The 19,508-nt window shown below is 31.8% G+C and overlaps 1 protein-coding gene across 1 annotated transcript; it reads right to left on the bottom strand.

Annotated features, from left to right (window-relative positions):
- Positions 1–5,507: 5,507 nt before the first annotated feature.
- LOC130725649 (uncharacterized) lies at positions 5,508–6,469 on the bottom strand. Its single transcript, XM_057576861.1, has 3 exons — positions 5,990–6,469; positions 5,768–5,924; positions 5,508–5,656 (listed from the first exon to the last, which is right to left on the bottom strand). Exons 1-3 carry the CDS (start codon positions 6,467–6,469, stop codon positions 5,508–5,510), a joined length of 786 nt encoding a protein of 261 aa, XP_057432844.1.
- Positions 6,470–19,508: the final 13,039 nt, after the last annotated feature.

A 19,508-nucleotide genomic window follows, 5' to 3' on the forward strand; every position in this document is an offset into this window, starting at 1 on the left:
TTTTTTTACCAAAATATCCATGCCCAACTTCCATAGTTTTTAGAATAAATAAATTGTTGAACGACTTTTTTGCCCTCAAGACCGCAGAAACTCTGCTTTTATATAGATTATAGATTATGGATTATAGATAGATAGATTATAGATAGATAGATAGATAGATAGATTATAGATAGATAGATAGATTATAGATTATAGATAGATAGATAGATTATAGATAGATGTGTTTTTTAAGTTGTTCTCATTTTAAATAAGTCATGTGGGATTTTTTACATTTTATGATTATTTTATTTTTGTTGTTAAAGCATTAATATATCTTTACCACTCATTATAAACGAAAGAAAATTCAGATAATAGTAAGATAAACCTCTTATATACTTTAAAGAGAGTTGTGACTTGTTAAGATTGACTTTTTGTTCGGAAGCATCTTCATAAAGTCTATAATAGAGTTTATAATAGTAGCTTATTCAACCATAGACCGTGAAAAATATTCATATTATCATCTTGTCTCAACCTCGAGACGGACAAAATTGGAATAAAGTTACTCGTTCTTCATGATAAAAAAGGTAATTATTCTGACACACTTCATGATCAAATTGATCAAATTATCCGGAAGACATTGTCAAACTCCACTCTATCGTTGGAATTAGACGTATTTAATTTAAGTGCCATGGTCTCTCTTACTATGATCTTCTTCTTCATATAATAATAGGACTTGAATGCCGCTAAGGCATCAATAATCAAACGATCACTTATGCCCAAAGGCACTATAAATCTCACTCACAAATGTATGTGAGATTAAGGTAAAAAGTAAAGGCAAACGATACTAAAAAAGAAGACAAAATTCAGACGGATGCACAATACAATCCCAGCGAGCATGTTATATATAGCTAACATAGTAAACTTGTCAAAAGAGCAGTGAAAACAACATATAAACCACCAATAAAACCATACGCCTATGAAGAACTCCATCTCGCAAGCACATTTCAATATTGCTTGTTTTGCCTTAATGGTGAGAGGCTAGCGTGACGTAGTTCTTCTAGCACGCTTCATAAAAACATACTTTCATGATTGTGACTTGTATTATAAATCTTCAGAAGAGGTAGCCCAAAGGCGGAAGATGGAGGTCCCGAAGGAACCTGTAGAACCATTGGCTGGAGGTGGCACAAATTGGCTAGAGTCCGTCAACTACAAAAATAAGTTATGTAACCTGGACATGGAAACATCATCCACATTCCACAAGGACTCTCAACTTTCAATTGTACTTTCTTATTTTGATTTTGAAAGTTTCGTATAATAAATTATATATGAACAATTAAAAATTACTATTTCGTCTTTTTTCAAAAAAAAAAGAAAGGTATTGTAAAATACCTCATTGTATTATTCTGTACCCTTCTTCCTAGCTCTTGCCAGCATTTTAACCCTGGCCATAATGGTATAATGGTATTGTTTCAACACAATGGCCATGCCAACCAGGGATGCCGACAGTTTGCCACGGGCTTAATAATATTTCTATACCATACAAACATTTTCATATTAAAATTAGAAAGAAATTTCAAAAGATGAAAAATATAAACTAGAGCCCATTAAAGAGCCATAGCCATAGCATATATTCACAACAGATTTATACACTTCATTGTTGTATACAGTTTACTAAATTATAATTGAAATTAAAATTTATTTTTTAATAAACTCATACAACTCATATGGATATGGTTACATCTCCTCTTACGTACTAGTAAAGAAATACTAAAAGCAAGGTACATTAAGGCATTACTTTGAGGAGACATAAACCTCGCAAAGCTGACACGTCACACTCCTGATAAGGTGCGTAGAGCTAAACAATCAAGCGAATTCACACTGCTTGTAAGTGAGAGATTGCTTTCTTGGACTGATCACTATAGCACAATCCATAGAGACCTGTACAGTTGAATAATTCAACATCGTTAATCTTTTGGCCAAAATTTGAAAGACCTAATTTGAAAAAGATGAAGATTGAGAGAGAGACAGACAGATTACCTGAACACCAGGAGAATCGAAATGCATGACCCGGATCTTAGCTCCGACATCTCACAAGACCTGAAGGCTGACCCAGTCGTTAAGCGAAGCGTCTTTGATCAAATCAGCGGCGTCCGCCTGAAGCAAACTCATACGATCGACGGAGATGGTGGCGACAAGTAGTCTCATATTGTGAGCTTCCTGGAAGCACCCTAGAACCGAGGCTTTGCCGAGTGGGATTCTTCTGTGATCACCTGAATTACCTCCAGAACATTTTCGCGCCAGAGATTAAGCAGACCACCAGCCGACCCCGTTGCAGGGACCAAACAATACTGCATCCCCAATGCTTTTGCCCACGAATCAATCATTTTCTCTCTATCTGATCCTAACTTTGTTTCTTGAATCAGAACTACTCCTGGTCTTGCATTTGCAATATGCTTTGAAACAATATGCTTTGAAACTCCTGGTCTTGCATTTGCAATATGCTTTGTTTCTTGATTCATTCACATCTACATTTTCTTTTCATTTAATTTTTACCTACTCTTTTCTCTTATATTTCTTTTCTTTCCTTTTTTATATCTCTTGTTTCTTCATTTTTTCTTATCTGTTATGACTGCAAGTGGAAATGAAGTGTGAAACAAACTTTATCTATCAATCAATAAACTTACTATAGATATATGTGGATTATGTGTGGGGCAGTGGGGGCAATTAAAACTGTAAAAGAAGAGAAGTTATACTATCTATGGGGCAATGAGGTCAAATTCTAGATATATTAGTATATATTACTACTACTATGTCAAAATTTTCGTGTGGGCATTTGCCCCCATAATGATATACGTGCATCCGTCATTGCTTGTGTTGTTCCCCGTCCTTGGCCATCTCCCCATCCTCATACAGTGCCTCTTCTGGATCTGCGTCTGATTGAGTCTTAACTGGCGCTTTCGAATCTTGCTTGAGCCCCGTCCAGTCGTGATATACTGAGAATTCCTTCTCAATCAGCACTCGGCACATACTTCCGTCCACCTTGACGTCCATGGTTTGCTGCTCTATTAACGGATTTGTGGTATCCACCAAAACACGAGCAAAATCCAACCGTTCCTTTCGCGATGTTATCCCATCAACACAGACAAAACTTCCCAAAACATTTTCCAATGGCCGCAAAAAAGCTAGTGTTCCATGCTCCTAACGGGACCTTCAACACCCTCACCCAAACCAAGAAGGATCTGCCCACTGATATACTTGTGCACGGATTGTACCACTCGAAGAACAAGTCTAAGACGCCTGAAGCTTCTTTCAAAGTAAAGATCATGTCCTCTCTAGACTCAAACTCAAGCAGAACATCCCGCGCACCCATATGTTTCATCTTGAAGTTCGTTAATCCCTGCATAATGAGGCCATCATGAACAACTTCCATGGTTTGAACATTGTACATAGTCACACAGGCGCATTTCTCGAGCCATAGCTTCTCCTCCTCCGTCATAGAATACATCAAGTTGGTGTTTATTTCATCATCTCCAGGGGTTCTCACCATCTCTTCTCCCTTTCTTTTTGGTCTCCATACCTTCCCTCGTACTACATAGTTCTTTCTTGCATGTTGTTGAAGCTTAGGTGCCTCATCATTCCTCTCGATTGCTTGGTATTTTGCTTTCTTCACAACCAGATAAGCTCCTTCTAATCTCAGACCATTGTACATTCGAATAGCACTCTCAGCCTCTACATTGGTGTTATATCGAAGAAAACCAAACCTCAAGCGCCTTCCAACCTTCTTACGATTCTGAACATAAACATGTCTCAGTCCACCCGCTTTTGCAAAAATAGCCACAACCTTAGACCTTGTGACACCGTCACTCAAGCCATCCACAAAAACAGAAAAAGATCCTAATGTTGCCTCCCTCCGCCGCTCCCATATCTGAGACCGCCGTCCAGGGCTTTTCTCTCGGTGGATAACAGGAGCCCTAGCAGAGTTCTCTCCTATCATTCTTTTTCCATTAACAAAAATTTATTCAAAATAACAGGTACAAATATTAAACCGAGGCACCCATTTTATGACAAACTTACCTTCTATTTTTGTGCCTTTAGTGGGCCTACCCGAAGGTTCACAGGCGGCAGAATATTTATTCCATAAGGGCTTGTTTGATTCAATCGTACCACGTAATCCTTTAAAAGGGATTCTAAGTGAGTTATTTCAGCTCCACGCTTTCTTTCCTTTGATTCAAAATGAAAAAGAAAGCAGATCCTATAATCATTTTTTTAATTTCTTTATATATATATTCTATACTCATTCTATATACTCAATATATATATATATATATATATTGAGTTATACTTAGTATAATTTTTCATATATACTTATACATATATATATATATATATATATATATATATATATATATAGACTTATTGCTCTTATGTGATTCCTAATTGATTTTGTTTTGATTTATTATTATTTTTTGTTGAAGCTTGAATTTTTATTAGTCTAAGTTGAGTTTTTTAAAAAATTTAATGCGTTATTCAATTTTTTACTTGATCCGAATTTTTAATTTATGTATGTAGGTTTTATTTACTTAATTAACGCACATAATTTTGTATAATTAATGTATATAATCAAGTAATTGTAATTAAGGAATTATTACTAAGTTGTTGTTTGACTTTTTAAAAATAAATCGATGTAATTAATGTACTTAATTGTGATGGATGAATTTTGAAATTAAATCAATGTTATTAATTTTGTTTTTTTAATTATAATTTAAAAGTATTTTAATTCGATTTTCCTAAATAGCAGTCAACGGTTTTAAGGAATATTTGTTAAAAATATTCCTTAAAAAATGTACTTTATCAAGGAAAGTTATTTAAGGAAAGATATTTTTAAGGAATATTCGTTAAAAATAATTTAATGTAATTAAGGCAGTTAGACTATTTTGTTATTTTGAATTTAATGTACTTTATCACGTTATTAATGCAATAAATTTGGTATTTTTTAATAAATATAATTTTTTTACGCATTAAAGGTTGAAAAAGACCTTTATTTAAATTTTAATTTTTTAAATGCTAAATATCATAAATGCGCTTGATTATTTATTGACTTGAAGTTAATGCAGAAAAAAATCATTAAATGCATGACTAAAACACATAAATGTGTGTGACTATTTAAGGAATAAAAGTGAATGTAGGAAAAAGTCATCAAAATGCGTTTATTAATTTATAATGTGAGAATTTATGATTTTTAATCACTCCTTTAATTTATTTATTTATTATTAAATTCGTAGTGTAATATGTTTAAATACGATTGTTCAACAATATTTTTGGACAATTAGTAAAGAAGCAAAACGTATAAAGAAAACCAATAAATTTTTGATGCCTCATAAATTTTACCGTCATACAAATTTCATAAAATTCAGAATTATTTTGGATAGACTGATCGGAAATTGACGTCTTTCAAACTTAAACGGGTAACCTGAGACAGATGGAACCATGTCCATTCTTGGAATGAAAATGTCTTCTCCAATGTTGGTTCATGTTATTACAGTGACCTTTATAACATTTGTTCCAAGATCAGCCACTATTAGCCGCGTTCCATTGCATAAACCGGTTGCTTGATCTGTATTTCTTAATAGCATTATCAGAGCACCTTCCTTCAATATAATTTTGTGATTTGGTATTCCTGAGCATGTAATATCATTTAAGAATTATGTAGTAAACCACTCTGATTGTAGTTCAGTGTCCTCGTCAGATTTTCAAGTGCTATCTGAGATTAAGTACTCTGTTGTATTACCTGGTAGTAAATCAAGCATAAAATAATTAACCTTATCAACACATTCCAATGTAGGACACAATATGCATCGTTCTTCAAAAAACTTCTCAGTCTTCATGTTCTGCACCAAATTGGGATATGCAAAATCAACCAGGTCAAGAAGTGGATTTTCACTATCCTGTATCAAAAGATCTTCAAGAATTTCAATATCTGATTCACCACGCTCATTTGATTCGAAATCACCATAATCAAAAGATCTTCTGTTGCAAGCTCTGGTGAACTTGTTGTGCGTAATCTCATGTTTTTAGTGAGCTTTAAAGATTTACAGTATTTCAAAAGATCAGAAGAATTTACTGTAACAGATACAATGCCTTGTCTTCCACCTTTTGGAATGACTGGAAGAATTTGTCTGAAGTCACCACCAAGAACTACAACTTTACCGCCAAATGGTTTGTCCATGTTGCTTTCATCTTCTTGTCTCATGATATCGCGCAAAGTCCTATCAAGTGCCTGAAAACAATTCTTATTTAACATAGGAGCTTCATCCCATAAGATCTTGGCACAGATCAGTAAATTTTCCCTTAAACTACCTTGTTTGATGTTGCAAGTAGTTGTTTCATCGGTTTGCAATGGAATGCAAAATCTGGAATGTGCTGTTCTACGACCTGGCAACAACAAAGAAGCTATACCACTTGAAGCAACATTCATAACAATCATACCCATTGAACGGATGGCTGCAGATAATGTATTCCAGACAAAATTTTTGCCAGTTCCTCCTAATCCATACTAAAAGAAAAATCTGCCACTATCAGACAACACTGATTGTATTATGTTGTCATATACACCCTTCTGTTCTGCTGTCATCTTTGTTAGATAGGATGCATGTTTATTTGTCATTTCTTTTTTGTTGTAATTAAGCTCATCTACTATGAACTTGTTTTGAAACTGTTTCACATCATGAAAAATTGGATAGGGCAGACAACTATGTTCCTTTAGAGATTTGCCATTTCTTTGAAGTATTTTCTCTATCTCAGCCAAACACAAATTTTGTAACTGATCATCTTCAATATTTAGTCCTGAAAAAATCATCAAAGTTGATTTTTAATACCCCATAAAATTTGAAATTTATCATTTATTCATTTTAAAATTAGTAGCTGCGTGTAAATATTAGTACAGTAAGAAGTAATGTAGTAAAAAATTAATAGTATAATTAAAATTGTTATTTTGTAATGAATAGGATATAGTTTTTACTCTTTTTTGCACAGTCTAAAAATAATCAATGAATAAAAATTAAAGTTTTTAAAAGACCGTCCCTAAGGTTTTAAATATGGTAATATTTATAAAAAAAGGACATGAACGTGAGTATTAAAAAGGGTAATATTTATAAAAAAGGAAATAACGCGGTTTTTTAAAACGAAAAGAATATAACAGTATATATGTATTAATAATTTTGAATTAAAATCATTAAAATTTGAGTTTTAAAACCTTTTTTCAAAGCGTTAAAGAATATTCGAAATTAAAGTTATGATCATTGCCTAACATTAATGTATTTTAAACACAATAAATAGGTGTGGAAAATACGTTTCTTTTTAATGAACGAAAATTTGTTGTCAATGTCTGTACTCCCTCTGTTCCTAAATCACTGAAACTATTTTTAGCTGAATTTTGTTCCTAATTATCTGTCACTTTACAAAGTTCAAGAGAGCATTAATTATACTTTACCAATTGTGCCCTTCATTTATTGGTGGTAGGAAGATTGAAATGTTATAATTAATAAGAGAGATAAAGGGTATAATAGAAAGTTAAATAATACTTTTAATAAAACAAAAACATTAATTATTATTTCTTAATACTTGTGCAACAACCTTAAAATGTCAGTTATATAGCAACGGAGGGAGTATTATGTATTGACTAATAATTAATATTTTTAAAACCATTAAATAAGTGTATTAATGTTTTTTATCATTGACAAAAATTAGAATCTTGTAAATCAAATTAATGTAACGTATATGTAATTTCATTGACTAACAGTAATGTATTTAATAACATTAAATGACAATAAACATCATTTTAAATTAATTACACATGAATAAAGGAGTTATATTGTATTTATAATTTTGAATTTAAATCATTAAAAATGATATTTAAAATCGTTTTTTTTTTCTTAAAACGTAACAGGATAATCGAAATTAATTTTTTGATCATTGACTAACATTAATGTTTTTTTAAAAAGTCAAATAGGTGTGTAAAATACATTTATATTTAAGGAACATATTTTTTTTAGCTAATGTTTTTATTGTTCATTGACTAATAATTAAGGAATGTTAAAAGCATTAAATAGTGGTATTAATGTTTTCTATCATTGACTAAAATTTGAATGTTGTAAATCAAATTAATTTAATGTATACGTAATTTCGTTGACTAACATTAATGTTTTTACTAACATTAAATAACGATCAATTATAAACACCATTTTAAATTAATTACACATGAATAAAGTTCCTTTTTTTTTGAAAAGCATGAATAAAGTTCTTTAATGTCTTTTATGATTTTAAATAAGAAAATTAATATAATTAAGTGGTTTATATAAGGAAATTGAAGGAATTTAATAGTTAATTTCGAAAATATTTTCCCCAAATAAATAGTTAATGCATTAAAATTTATTTTATTATTTTAAATTTCTTTATTTAAAAAAATGAAAATAACATTTATTTCAAAAAGCATTTAATGTCTTTTATGATTTTAAATAAGGAAATTAATATAATTTAGTGGTTTATATAAGGAAATTGAAGGAAATAAACAATTAATTTCGAAAATATTTTCCTTAAATAAATAGTCAATGCATTAAAATTTATTTAATTATTTTAAATTTCCTTATTTGAAAAAAAAACGAAAATAACATTTATTCCATAAAACATTTAATGTCTTTTATGATTTTAAATAAGGAAATGCATATAATTAAGTGGTTTATATAAGGAAATTAAAGGAAATAAATAATTAATTTAGTAAATATTTTCCTCAAATAAATATTCTATGCATTAAATTTTATTTAATTATTTTTATTTTCTTTATTAAAAAAACGAAAATAGCATTTATTTCATAAAAAAATTGATGTCTTTTATGATTTTAAATAAGGAAATTAATATAATTAAGTGGTTTATATAAGGAAATTGAAGGAAATACATAATTAATTTAGAAAATAATTTCCATAAATAAATAGTTAATGCATTAAAATTTATTTAATTATTTTAAATTTCCTTATTTTAAAAAACGAAAATAGCATTTATTTTATAAAGCATTTATTGTCTTTTATGATTTTAAATAAGGAAATTAATATAATTAAGTGGTTTGTATAAGGAAATTGAAGGAAATAAACAATTAATTTCGAAAATATTTTCCTTAAATGAATAGTCAATGCATTGAAATTTATTTATTTATTTTAAGTTGTCAAAAAAAAAAACGAAAATAGCATTTATTTCATAAAGCATTTAATGTATTTTATGATTTTAAATAAGGAAATTAATATAATTAAGTGGTTTATATAAGGAAATTGAAGGAAATAATTAATTAATTTTGAGAATATTTTCCATAAATAAATAGTCGATGCATTAAAATTTATTAAATCATTTTAAATTTCCTATTTAAAAAAAAACGAAAATATCATTTGTTTCATAAAACATTTAATGTATTTTATGATTTTAAATAAGGAAATTAATATAATTAAGTGGTTTATATAAGGAAATTGAAGGAAATAAATAATTAATTTTTAGAATATTTTCCATATATAAATAGTCAATGCATTAAAATTTATTAAATTATTTTAAATTTCGTATTTAAAAAAAAATGAAAATAGCATTTATTTCATAAAGCATTTAATATCTTTTATGATTTTAAATAAGGAAATTAATATAATTAAGTGGTTTATACAAGGAAATTGAAGGAAATAAATAATTAATTTCGAGAATATTTTCCATAAATAAATAGTCAATACATTAAAATTTATTAAATTATTTTAAATTTCCTATTTAAAAAACGAAAATAACATTTATTTCATAAAGCATTTAATGTCTTTTATGATTTTAAATAAGGAAATTAATATAATTAAGTGGTTTATATAAGGAAATGGAAGGAAATAAATAATTAATTTCGAGAATATTTTCCATAAATAAATAGTCAATGCATTAAAATTTATTAAATTATTTTAAATTTCCTTATTAAAAAAAAAACAAAAATAACATTTATTTCATAAAGCATTTAATGTCTTTTATGATTTTAGTGATGAAGGCAAGGAAAAAATTGTACGTGTAAAACAAAGGAAAAAAAAGTAAATCATGAGAACAATTCCATAATGAAAAAATAACAATTAATCTTGGTTTTTATTTGATAAATAAAGTAAATCATGAGAACAATCCTCTCATTTAGATTGAGAAAAACAAAACAACGAAAAGATACCCAAGAAAAAACAACAACTGATTAAATTTTGGAATGAATAACAACTTACTAAATATTTTCATACACCACCTTAACTTCAATAATTATATTTGCTATTCTTTCAAACCTAAAACAAACTCATTCACCCCCTCTAATTTTCATTAATTTACAGAATTTTCTCCAACCAGATCCTATACGCGCATCAGTAGGTTTTGACGAAAGCAAGTTGCAGGGGATGTCATCTATTACACCAGTATGAAGTTGTACCGGAGATGTTCCAAAACTTAAAAAGAATGGAACGATCTGAGAAGGTAATAGCTGAAAAAAAAATGTGAAAACAATTATGAAATTGTAAAAATCATAATAAAACACATTGGAGTTAAAAAAATAAAGGAATACGAAAATTAAACTAACCAATTCGTATTGTGCACATTGACATGCAGTGAGGGCCAGTACCAACTGTGGATGTTTCCGTTCGTAAAAAACAACCACTTGAGATCCAAATCTATTTTTCCAAAAATATGGACGATCCCTAGTATCAATGACCGGGACCAAAACCCGCGAGAACTCAAGGCCGTGTTCATGTGTAACCATAGAGAGACATCGATACTTGATCTGAGTAAAATCTTCTTTCCAAATTGAAACATAAAAAATGTTAACATTTTCCATTTTTTTGAAAAGAAACCAACAGTTTAGGGTATCAAAGTTGTATAGCCATCGTAGACCTATCCAACCATTAGTCAAGCGGCATTCACCATTTTGATGGTGAAATTCAATTGTGCTATGAACACTCACGGGATCAATAATAATAATATATCCTTCAAGTATCAAGGCTAAAAACAATATTAGGGTTAATAAAACATGAATATTGAAGGATTGAGATTAGATTACAATAACACACACCAAAGACATGAAAAATTGATTTGATTTGAGAAAAAGTAGATACCTTTGTAAAGTCATGAAGAACAACGAAAGGAGATCTTGAAGCCATGTAGGAAGGCTAAAAACAAAAAACGCACGAGATGGTGAAGGAACAGTGTAGGTTTAGGAGAAATCCAAATAATGGAGAGATGAATGAAGAATAAGAGTCTTACATAAGCGTTTAAATAGAGAGGGGTGTAGGTTAAGGAGAATGATGTACATTAAGAGGAAAGGAGGAATGATTGCCATGTATGATTTTTAATGGAATTAGCCAATCATGAGATGTCATGTAGGCGATGATTGGACCTAGAAAAACCCCTGAATGTATATATTATGGATGCCTGTTGGAATAGAACCTGAGACTTCCAAGTTGGTTAAGTATTTTAATACCACTGTGCAACCATACATTTAATTTATGTTGGCGGAGAAACAAATATATAACTTTTTTCAATTCGCAGAAATTATTGCGAACCCCACTAACAGTCACTGCCACCTCTAATTAGGAAGTTTTTTTTTTTCTTTTTTGAAAGTCTCTGTAACACCCCGATTTCGGTGGCGTCACTTTAGTAACCGAAAGTAAACTTAATGCGGAAAAACGTGAATATATTTTTTTTTTGATAATAACTAAGACAAAACTGAATTAAATAAAACCCAAATGCGAAAGGTAACAGAACTAATACACAATACATATAACATTCCCCGCTGTAAGTAGCGACCTCGTCACGAGTAACCTCCAGTGACGGAAAGTAGAAAAGTGTAACGCCCGTAGGCAAAATGTACAATCCCAAAATGTTAGGTCAAGTGTCAGCAACACAAGCCCTCAAAAATAAGAATAAGTCAGAGCTAGGACACTAACACCCAACCTTAATAGACTCTAATCACCCATCCCCCATACTTCCATCATCGACTCCCATCTGGTCATGCATGAAGTCCGGGTCCACGTCGAAGGCTCAATAGTAGTCATTTCGCTCCGGGTCTTCCCCGAACGACGAGGAATCACGGAAGAATCCACCAACGACATCTGACAAAAAGGGCATACATAGCCCCCCAAACACAGGTAGCACGTGCAAGGGTCAACTTACGGAATATAGGATAGAGAATACAATACACCAGATAAAGTATAAGGGGTATATATATATATATATATGTTGTCTACATACATATAAGTTCTGCATTGTCTACCCTAAGGTTTAAACATAGCATGTTATCAAATCTCTAGTACAATTCCATCATCAAAGCACATAACGATATCTATCAACATCTACTCATCAAAACACATAACGATGTTTATCAACATCAACTCATCAAAACACATAACGATGTTTATCAACATCAACTTATCAAAACACATAACGATACAATTAGAGTGCATGATATGTCAATGCAACGTCACTCTTGACGGTTCCAGAAAGAATAGGCTGGGCACGTTTGAGTTGGTCCTAACACTGGCATTGTGTCGACCATAACCCCGGAGTGTCACTTACAACCTTGACATAGCCGGATCAGTCCTAACCCTGCGGGTCGACTTTTCCCTCCGCTATGCCCGACAATCAACAGGTCGATCCTAACCTCACGGTCGATCATATCCCCTGTCGATGTCCGAATTACCCGAAGGTATAAACTGTACCCGAAGGTATAAACTGTACCCGAAGGCATAAACTGTACCCGAAGGCATAAACGGTACCCGAAGGTATAAACTGTACCCGAAGGCATAAACGGTACCCGAAGGTATAAACTGTACCCGAAGGTATAAACTGTACCCGAAGGCATAAACGGTACCCGAAGGTATAAACTGTACCCGAAGGTATAAACTGTACCCGAAGGCATAAACTGTACCCGAAGGTATAAACTGTACCCGAAGGCATAAACTGTACCCGAAGGTATAAACTGTACCCGAAGGCATAAACTGTACCCGAAGGTATAAACTGTACCCGAAGGTATAAACTGTACCCGAAGGCATAAACTGTACCCGAAGGCATAAACTGTACCCGAAGGTATAAACTGTACCCGAAGGCATAAACTGTACCCGAAGGTATAAACTTAACTCATGATGATTCCTCGAATCATCCGACTCATCTCTATCCGATGGTCAACACTGCTCAACGAGCAAAGAGCATCAACATGCTCGGAAACTACCCGTTTCCCGGCTTATCTCTCAGATAGCCCAACAACACAACTGCTCCCAGAGCACAAGAGTATCAACATACTCAAAACCTCTCAATATCTCAACACTTGGATCCGACGACACTTCTCGTTTTTCCAAAACTAAGATTCGACTCCTAAGCTTCCTTCGAGATTATTATCATTACTTAAAGATTTAGAGGTTGTTTAAGGTCTTATGAGTTTTCTTCACAAAATAATATCCTTTTAGCCTTATCGCAATTCTTATAAGTTCTCGGGATCTCCAAATCCCCAAATGACTCCAGAGAATGTCTCGATCCATAAAACACCATAACAAGGCCCGAATCTCATTCGTCCTATCAAACTTTCCCCAAAACTCTCAAAATAAAATCGGCATGACCTGCCCGCTATTCTCACTATTCAGAAACTCAGATTTCATTGCTAAAGCATAAATAACTCAGCACCATCAATCAACATGTCATATATCAGCATAATAAGCAATAACCACATAGCACTTAGCATATAAGGCATGCACCACACATCCTAGATTACCCACATAGCACATAGCATGTAAGTCAATCTCCAAAAACATTCAGTAGATGAATCATCTACATTGTCAGCCGAAGCCTCAGAAAACATTTTCCCAATCATACACAAACAAGTGCATAAACAGTAAATCAAGTCGAATGCGTCGACACCTAAAGCATTAGCTAGTAAGGTAAGTTGCCCTTACCTCTAGTTATTCCAGCGTTCTCCTCAAACGTTCCTTCACAATGAGCTCCTTGATCTTCAGGAAATTCTTCAAAAGAACCTTTAAAGTAAAACCACAGAATTCTATCAAAATCTATCGGAAACTAAGCTATCAATGCTCACTAAGGTTACACGAAGTAGTTCATACTCCGAGGTACGATAATCTAGCGCGAAAGGACAAGTTTTCAGAAAAGGAATTTTACCCCTCCTCCCCTATAGGGCTCGGCCACTTTTCACAATTGTGGGGCTCGATTTTTCTTCGATCAAACTTGGTTCCTATGCTTTCATTAGCCGTAACTAAGGGTATTCTGAACTCGGAAAAATTATCGGATCAAAAACTGTCGCAGGGGTATTTTGGTCATGATTTTTAACTTAGAAATTTCAAAACTGAAATCCCAAAACCAAATTTTGCAGGGCCGTTACTAACGACGTTTATGACAACTAATCCTACTAACACTAAGCTAAGGCGATAGTTTTTAGCCTAAAGGTTGAAGCTTTACCTCAAAAACTCCAAAAATGGGTATTTAAGGCTAAAATTGATTCCGGCGACATAACGGAAAATCCGGCGACATAACGGAAAATCTAATCCGGCAGAAGTGATCTTGGGCACATATAGAAGAGGTTTAGAATCAGAAATGAAAGATTCAGGATAGTTTTGCAAAAACCCATAAACTATCCGCTCAGAAAACTCTACAGAAAAGCTATGGAAAAAGCGATCAGAGGTAAGGATTAGCGACTATACCTCGAAACCTTGAAGCAGCAACTGATTAATCGACGATCAAGCAAGAGATGAAGAAAAACTCTTCTTCCTTCCTCTTCAATGGAGCTCGCGGGTTTGGGAGAGAAATGGAGGAGTTCTTGTAAATTTTCTCACCTTTCTTGCTATATGTAGAAGATGGAAATTCGCGGCGAAATGAAAGTTTCGCGAATCTGATTTTTCCGGCGTCATTCTTCATGAATTCTAAGATATGTTTTGGCGAAAGAATTCCAAAACTAAAATGAAGTCTCCTTATATTTTTGGCAACAGATGCATAGTCGGTGTAAAACTATTTTACCCGATAAGTTGCTTTTTGCATCGAATGTCGGAATAGAAAACTTCCTTCGGAAGAAAGATTGAAATCATCAAGAGAAATGGGTGTACGCGTGTGGAATATTCATTTGAAGCTCTGAATAGATAAAGTCTTCATTGTCGAGAAATTCTAGGGTTTTGAAATACCAGGGATTCGGTTTCGGCAAACTTCCGATGATTGGAATCGGACGTTCGTAGATCCTAGAGTTTCGCCTCGAAACGATTGTGATATATGGAAAAAAGAGAAGTTCTAACATTTCTCTGAAGATTTTTGGAATTAACTTCCGTCGTGCCTAAAAGTGAAAATTAGCTATATACTAGGGTTTCTGACCTAGGTTTAAGCGTACAACGATCGTACTATAACTTTTATCGATCATGGTGTAATCCTTTGACTTTTCCTAAACTTTCTCCTTCATAAATTTATTTCATTTAATAAACTTTCGTTCAGGTTTCCCTTCACATTACATCAACCCTAATCGTAAATGGAAATCTCTTCCACTTATTCTAAGCTTAAAATCTTGGGTCTTACAGTCTCTAATTAGGAAGTTGTCATGTCCATACAGGCAGCAATTCGCAAAAAAAATATTATGAATTCAAGTATTTGTCAACCTTAAAAGAAGCCTCGAAAACACGCAAGTTTCTTTATAATTTGCAAATAAACTTGTGAATTCAAGAGATCTAATTTTCCCAATCAAACATCTCCGTTCTCCAAATAAAGTTCCATCTCCAACTCAGGGCTGTCTCAACCAATATTGAGGTCTAAAGCGAACTCTAAAAATTGGGCCTTTATAAAATTAATTTGAAAACCGAAAGAATCAAATTAACAAACACATAAATAGTTCAAGATAAATACCACAATGAACACATACTTGTAAGCGGTGTAGCACGCACGCACACATTTGTTAATTTGATGTTTCTTTAAAAATAAAATTTTATTTTTAATTTTTCTCCCACATCTTAGATTTATAATTTTTATTTTATTTTAGATTGTTGATTGATAAATAAAATGAATAAGTTCTAAAATTAAGTGTCTAAAAGAAACTTACAAAAAATAATTCACATAATCAAAAAAGAAATAAAATGCATTAACATTGACAAATTGATTATTTTCAATTTTTTTAATATGCTATGTGTGATAATTTGATAAAGAGATTAACATCGACAAATGGTGGCTGATGACAATATGCTAAGTGATAGTATGATACACTGGTTACTCAATTTATGTAGCCCTTTTTTCTGTTTAAAAACAAGGAAATAATTAAACAAAACAAAAAAGGACTAAATTATGCTAATTTCTACAAAAATTAATCATTACTACGCCAAAAAAGGTCTTTTACGGCGGACAAAGAGATTAGTCACTGCACTCGAAAAAATGAATGTGTTTATAAGTTTGATTAATTGTTAAAACTTTCCAATATAATTTTTTTAAAGCCTTTTTTTAGAAACAACAATCTACTATGAACTCTTTATTCCACTTATTGTTCAATAACTGGTTTTGTTACCAATAAATTGCATATCAGAAGAACTTGATCTGGCCTGTGAGTCTTATTCAATATTGATGGGTACGCTGCACTTACTTACATCTCACAGTGAAATTATTATCAGTAAAGAGGATGTCATCTTTACTTCAAATGAGTCATGATTCATGATTGAATTAGAAAAAATAGAGTGGAGATTGATTGAATGCGTGGACTGCTGTGCTCAAAGTATTATCTCTAATAGCTTTAGGCTATATATTGATATATGTAGTAGTCTTCTCCCTTTTAGTTTGAGTTTTACTTTTGTAGTAGGTTATAGATATTTGCGTGGACTGCACCTGCAGATTCTGATTGCTTGTGCTTTTCCTAGCCTTTGCTTCTAGTTTCTATTTACTGCAGTAGTCTTAGTTCTTAAGTTTGTAAGAAAAATGAAGAGGTTAAGTAAGAAAAATGAATTAATTTTTTAGAAAGCAGAAAAATGAATTAATAGTATGACTAATAAAGTGAATTAATAGCATGACTAATAAAGGATTTACCAACTCTAGAGTCAAAATGTAAATGTAATCTCCATAGAGGCCTATTAAATAAACAATGGACAAGGACTAAACTACAAACAGTATGTAAGATAAAGGACTAGTTCTAAATTAACCATACTACAACACCTTCAACGAAATTCCAATTGAAAATCACAAAAGTATCCACCCTGCCTGTAGTATAAAATCCCACGCCTGGAAGATAAAACAATGGAGCAAAGCAAATACCTTCTTCACATATCAGACCTTCCATTGGCAGCAGCTCAGAACTTAGATTATATATAGCATTATATATGTAACCCACTTCTGACATATCAGCACTTTCTCACCTCTTGCAAATCATCTTCATTCTTACCACACTTACTTTCCTCCAACATTCTTTCTGATGCATTATAAGGCTATGAGCCTAAGAAAGATGAAGAGGTTAAGTAAGAAAAATGAATTAAATTTTTAGAAAGCAGAAAAATGAATTAATAGTATGACTAATAAAGTGAATTAATAGCATGACTAATAAAGGATAACCACCACTACAGCGATCCATAACAGATTAGCCACCCTACCAGCTTTGCCTGAAACTCCAATAATCTTCCACTTTATCAATTCTATATATGTAACTTCACCTTTTCTTAGTTGCTGCTTCCTTTTTCTTTTTCTCAAAATTCAGTTAACACCTCATGAACCTTATGTGGTTCGAAAGGCTGTCAACCATTTCTTACAGGTACACTTCTCAAAACGTTATATAACTATTTCTCAATCTTCATTTATTACCATCAGACTTTCATGCCAGATATAATGCACAAGAGCGCACGTCAGTACTCAACAATCTCACTTTCTTTCTCAAACTGACTTATGATCATTTGTAGTAATTACATAAGCATATGAAATATAAGTTTAATTTGGAGTTAAGGAATAGTGAAATATATAACTTGAGCATACGAAACATTTCTTAAAAAAAATAAGCAAATACAATTTTTTATTTTGTAGGGAAAAATATTAAGTTTAACCAATACTCACTACAATAACTGAGGCCTAAAGCGAACTCTAAAAACTGAGTCTTTATAAAATTAATTTGAAAACCGAAAGAATTAAATTAACAAACACATAAATAGTTCAAGATAAACACCACAATGAACACATACCTGTAAGCGGTATAGCACGCACACGCACGTAGAACGCACGCACACATTTATGTATATAAGTGGTGCCCAGTATCCTACTTTTTGAGGATTAGTGATGAAATATTTAGTGATTGAAATTTCTGTCACTAAGTTCGTTACTAAATATCTGAAAATTAATTCCGTCACATTTTTACCAAATCCGTCACTAAAGTCGTAACTATTAGTTACGAACTTTAATCCGTCACTAATTTGCACTTTTTTAGTAGTGATATGTCTCCCCAACATACATATATGGTTTATATAAAAAAGAATTATGTGGTCAGGTAAATATATATAAAAAAAACATTTCTAGACACTAATGATCCTCTAAAAAAAAGACACTAACGGTATAAAGTGAGGCTATTCAAATTTTTTTTTTCATGTAAAAAAGAATAATTAGCAAAAAAGGGTGAAAAAAAATTTAATTTGCAAAACAGGTAGTTTTGTACACGTTGGAGCTGATGTGGATGGGGTACTCACAATTGGCAAAAATAGTTGGGAACTAATGTGAGATTCAAGCACCTTTTGATTAGAAATTATGATGATATGTTGGACATAGGTGGAATTCGCATTATTTGTGAATTACGCGTTTTTCACTTACAGTACCGCAAACATGGTGACATATATGTGAAATTCGCGAAAAATCTCAAGAAATGTAAAAAGTATATATTTAATGCTTCGATGTTTAAAACAAAGTTAATGTTATTTTGAACGTAAAACAAAGTTAATGTTGTCCTAGTGGTAGTTGCCCTTTTAAATTTTTCACAGGCTCCATAAAGGCTTTTCATAACATGTGCTCCCATACTAATTTTTTTTACCTAACCATTTAAGAATTCTATAATTTGTTTTTTTTTTAAATGGCATTGGCGTAAACAATTGTTAAATATTCTTAAACATAATACCATCTCCAATGGTTTCAACATTCAACACCCTCAACACTCCACTTTTTCTCTTCCCAACACTCCACATCACCTTCTCTTTCCAGTTCAACACTTCATTCAACTTTTACCCACTCCAATGGTTTTTCATTCAACACCCTACCCCCTACCCCACCACTTTTTTTATTTCATATTTTGATTTAATTTTATATTTTTCTTTTTATGATTTCATAAAATTAAAATTTTCGATAAAAATTAAATTAAAAAAATATTATCGATTTAATTTAATTTTTTTTTAAAATTAAATTAAATTAACGTAATATTTTTTTAACGTAAATTAAATTAAAACACTTAACAATTTTTTTTTAAATATACACAATAATTTATTTTATTTTATTAACTTCAAATGGAAGAAAAGAAACTA

Source organism: Lotus japonicus, chromosome 6, assembly GCF_012489685.1.
Source record: "Lotus japonicus ecotype B-129 chromosome 6, LjGifu_v1.2".
Classification (NCBI taxonomy): Eukaryota; Viridiplantae; Streptophyta; class Magnoliopsida; order Fabales; family Fabaceae; genus Lotus; species Lotus japonicus.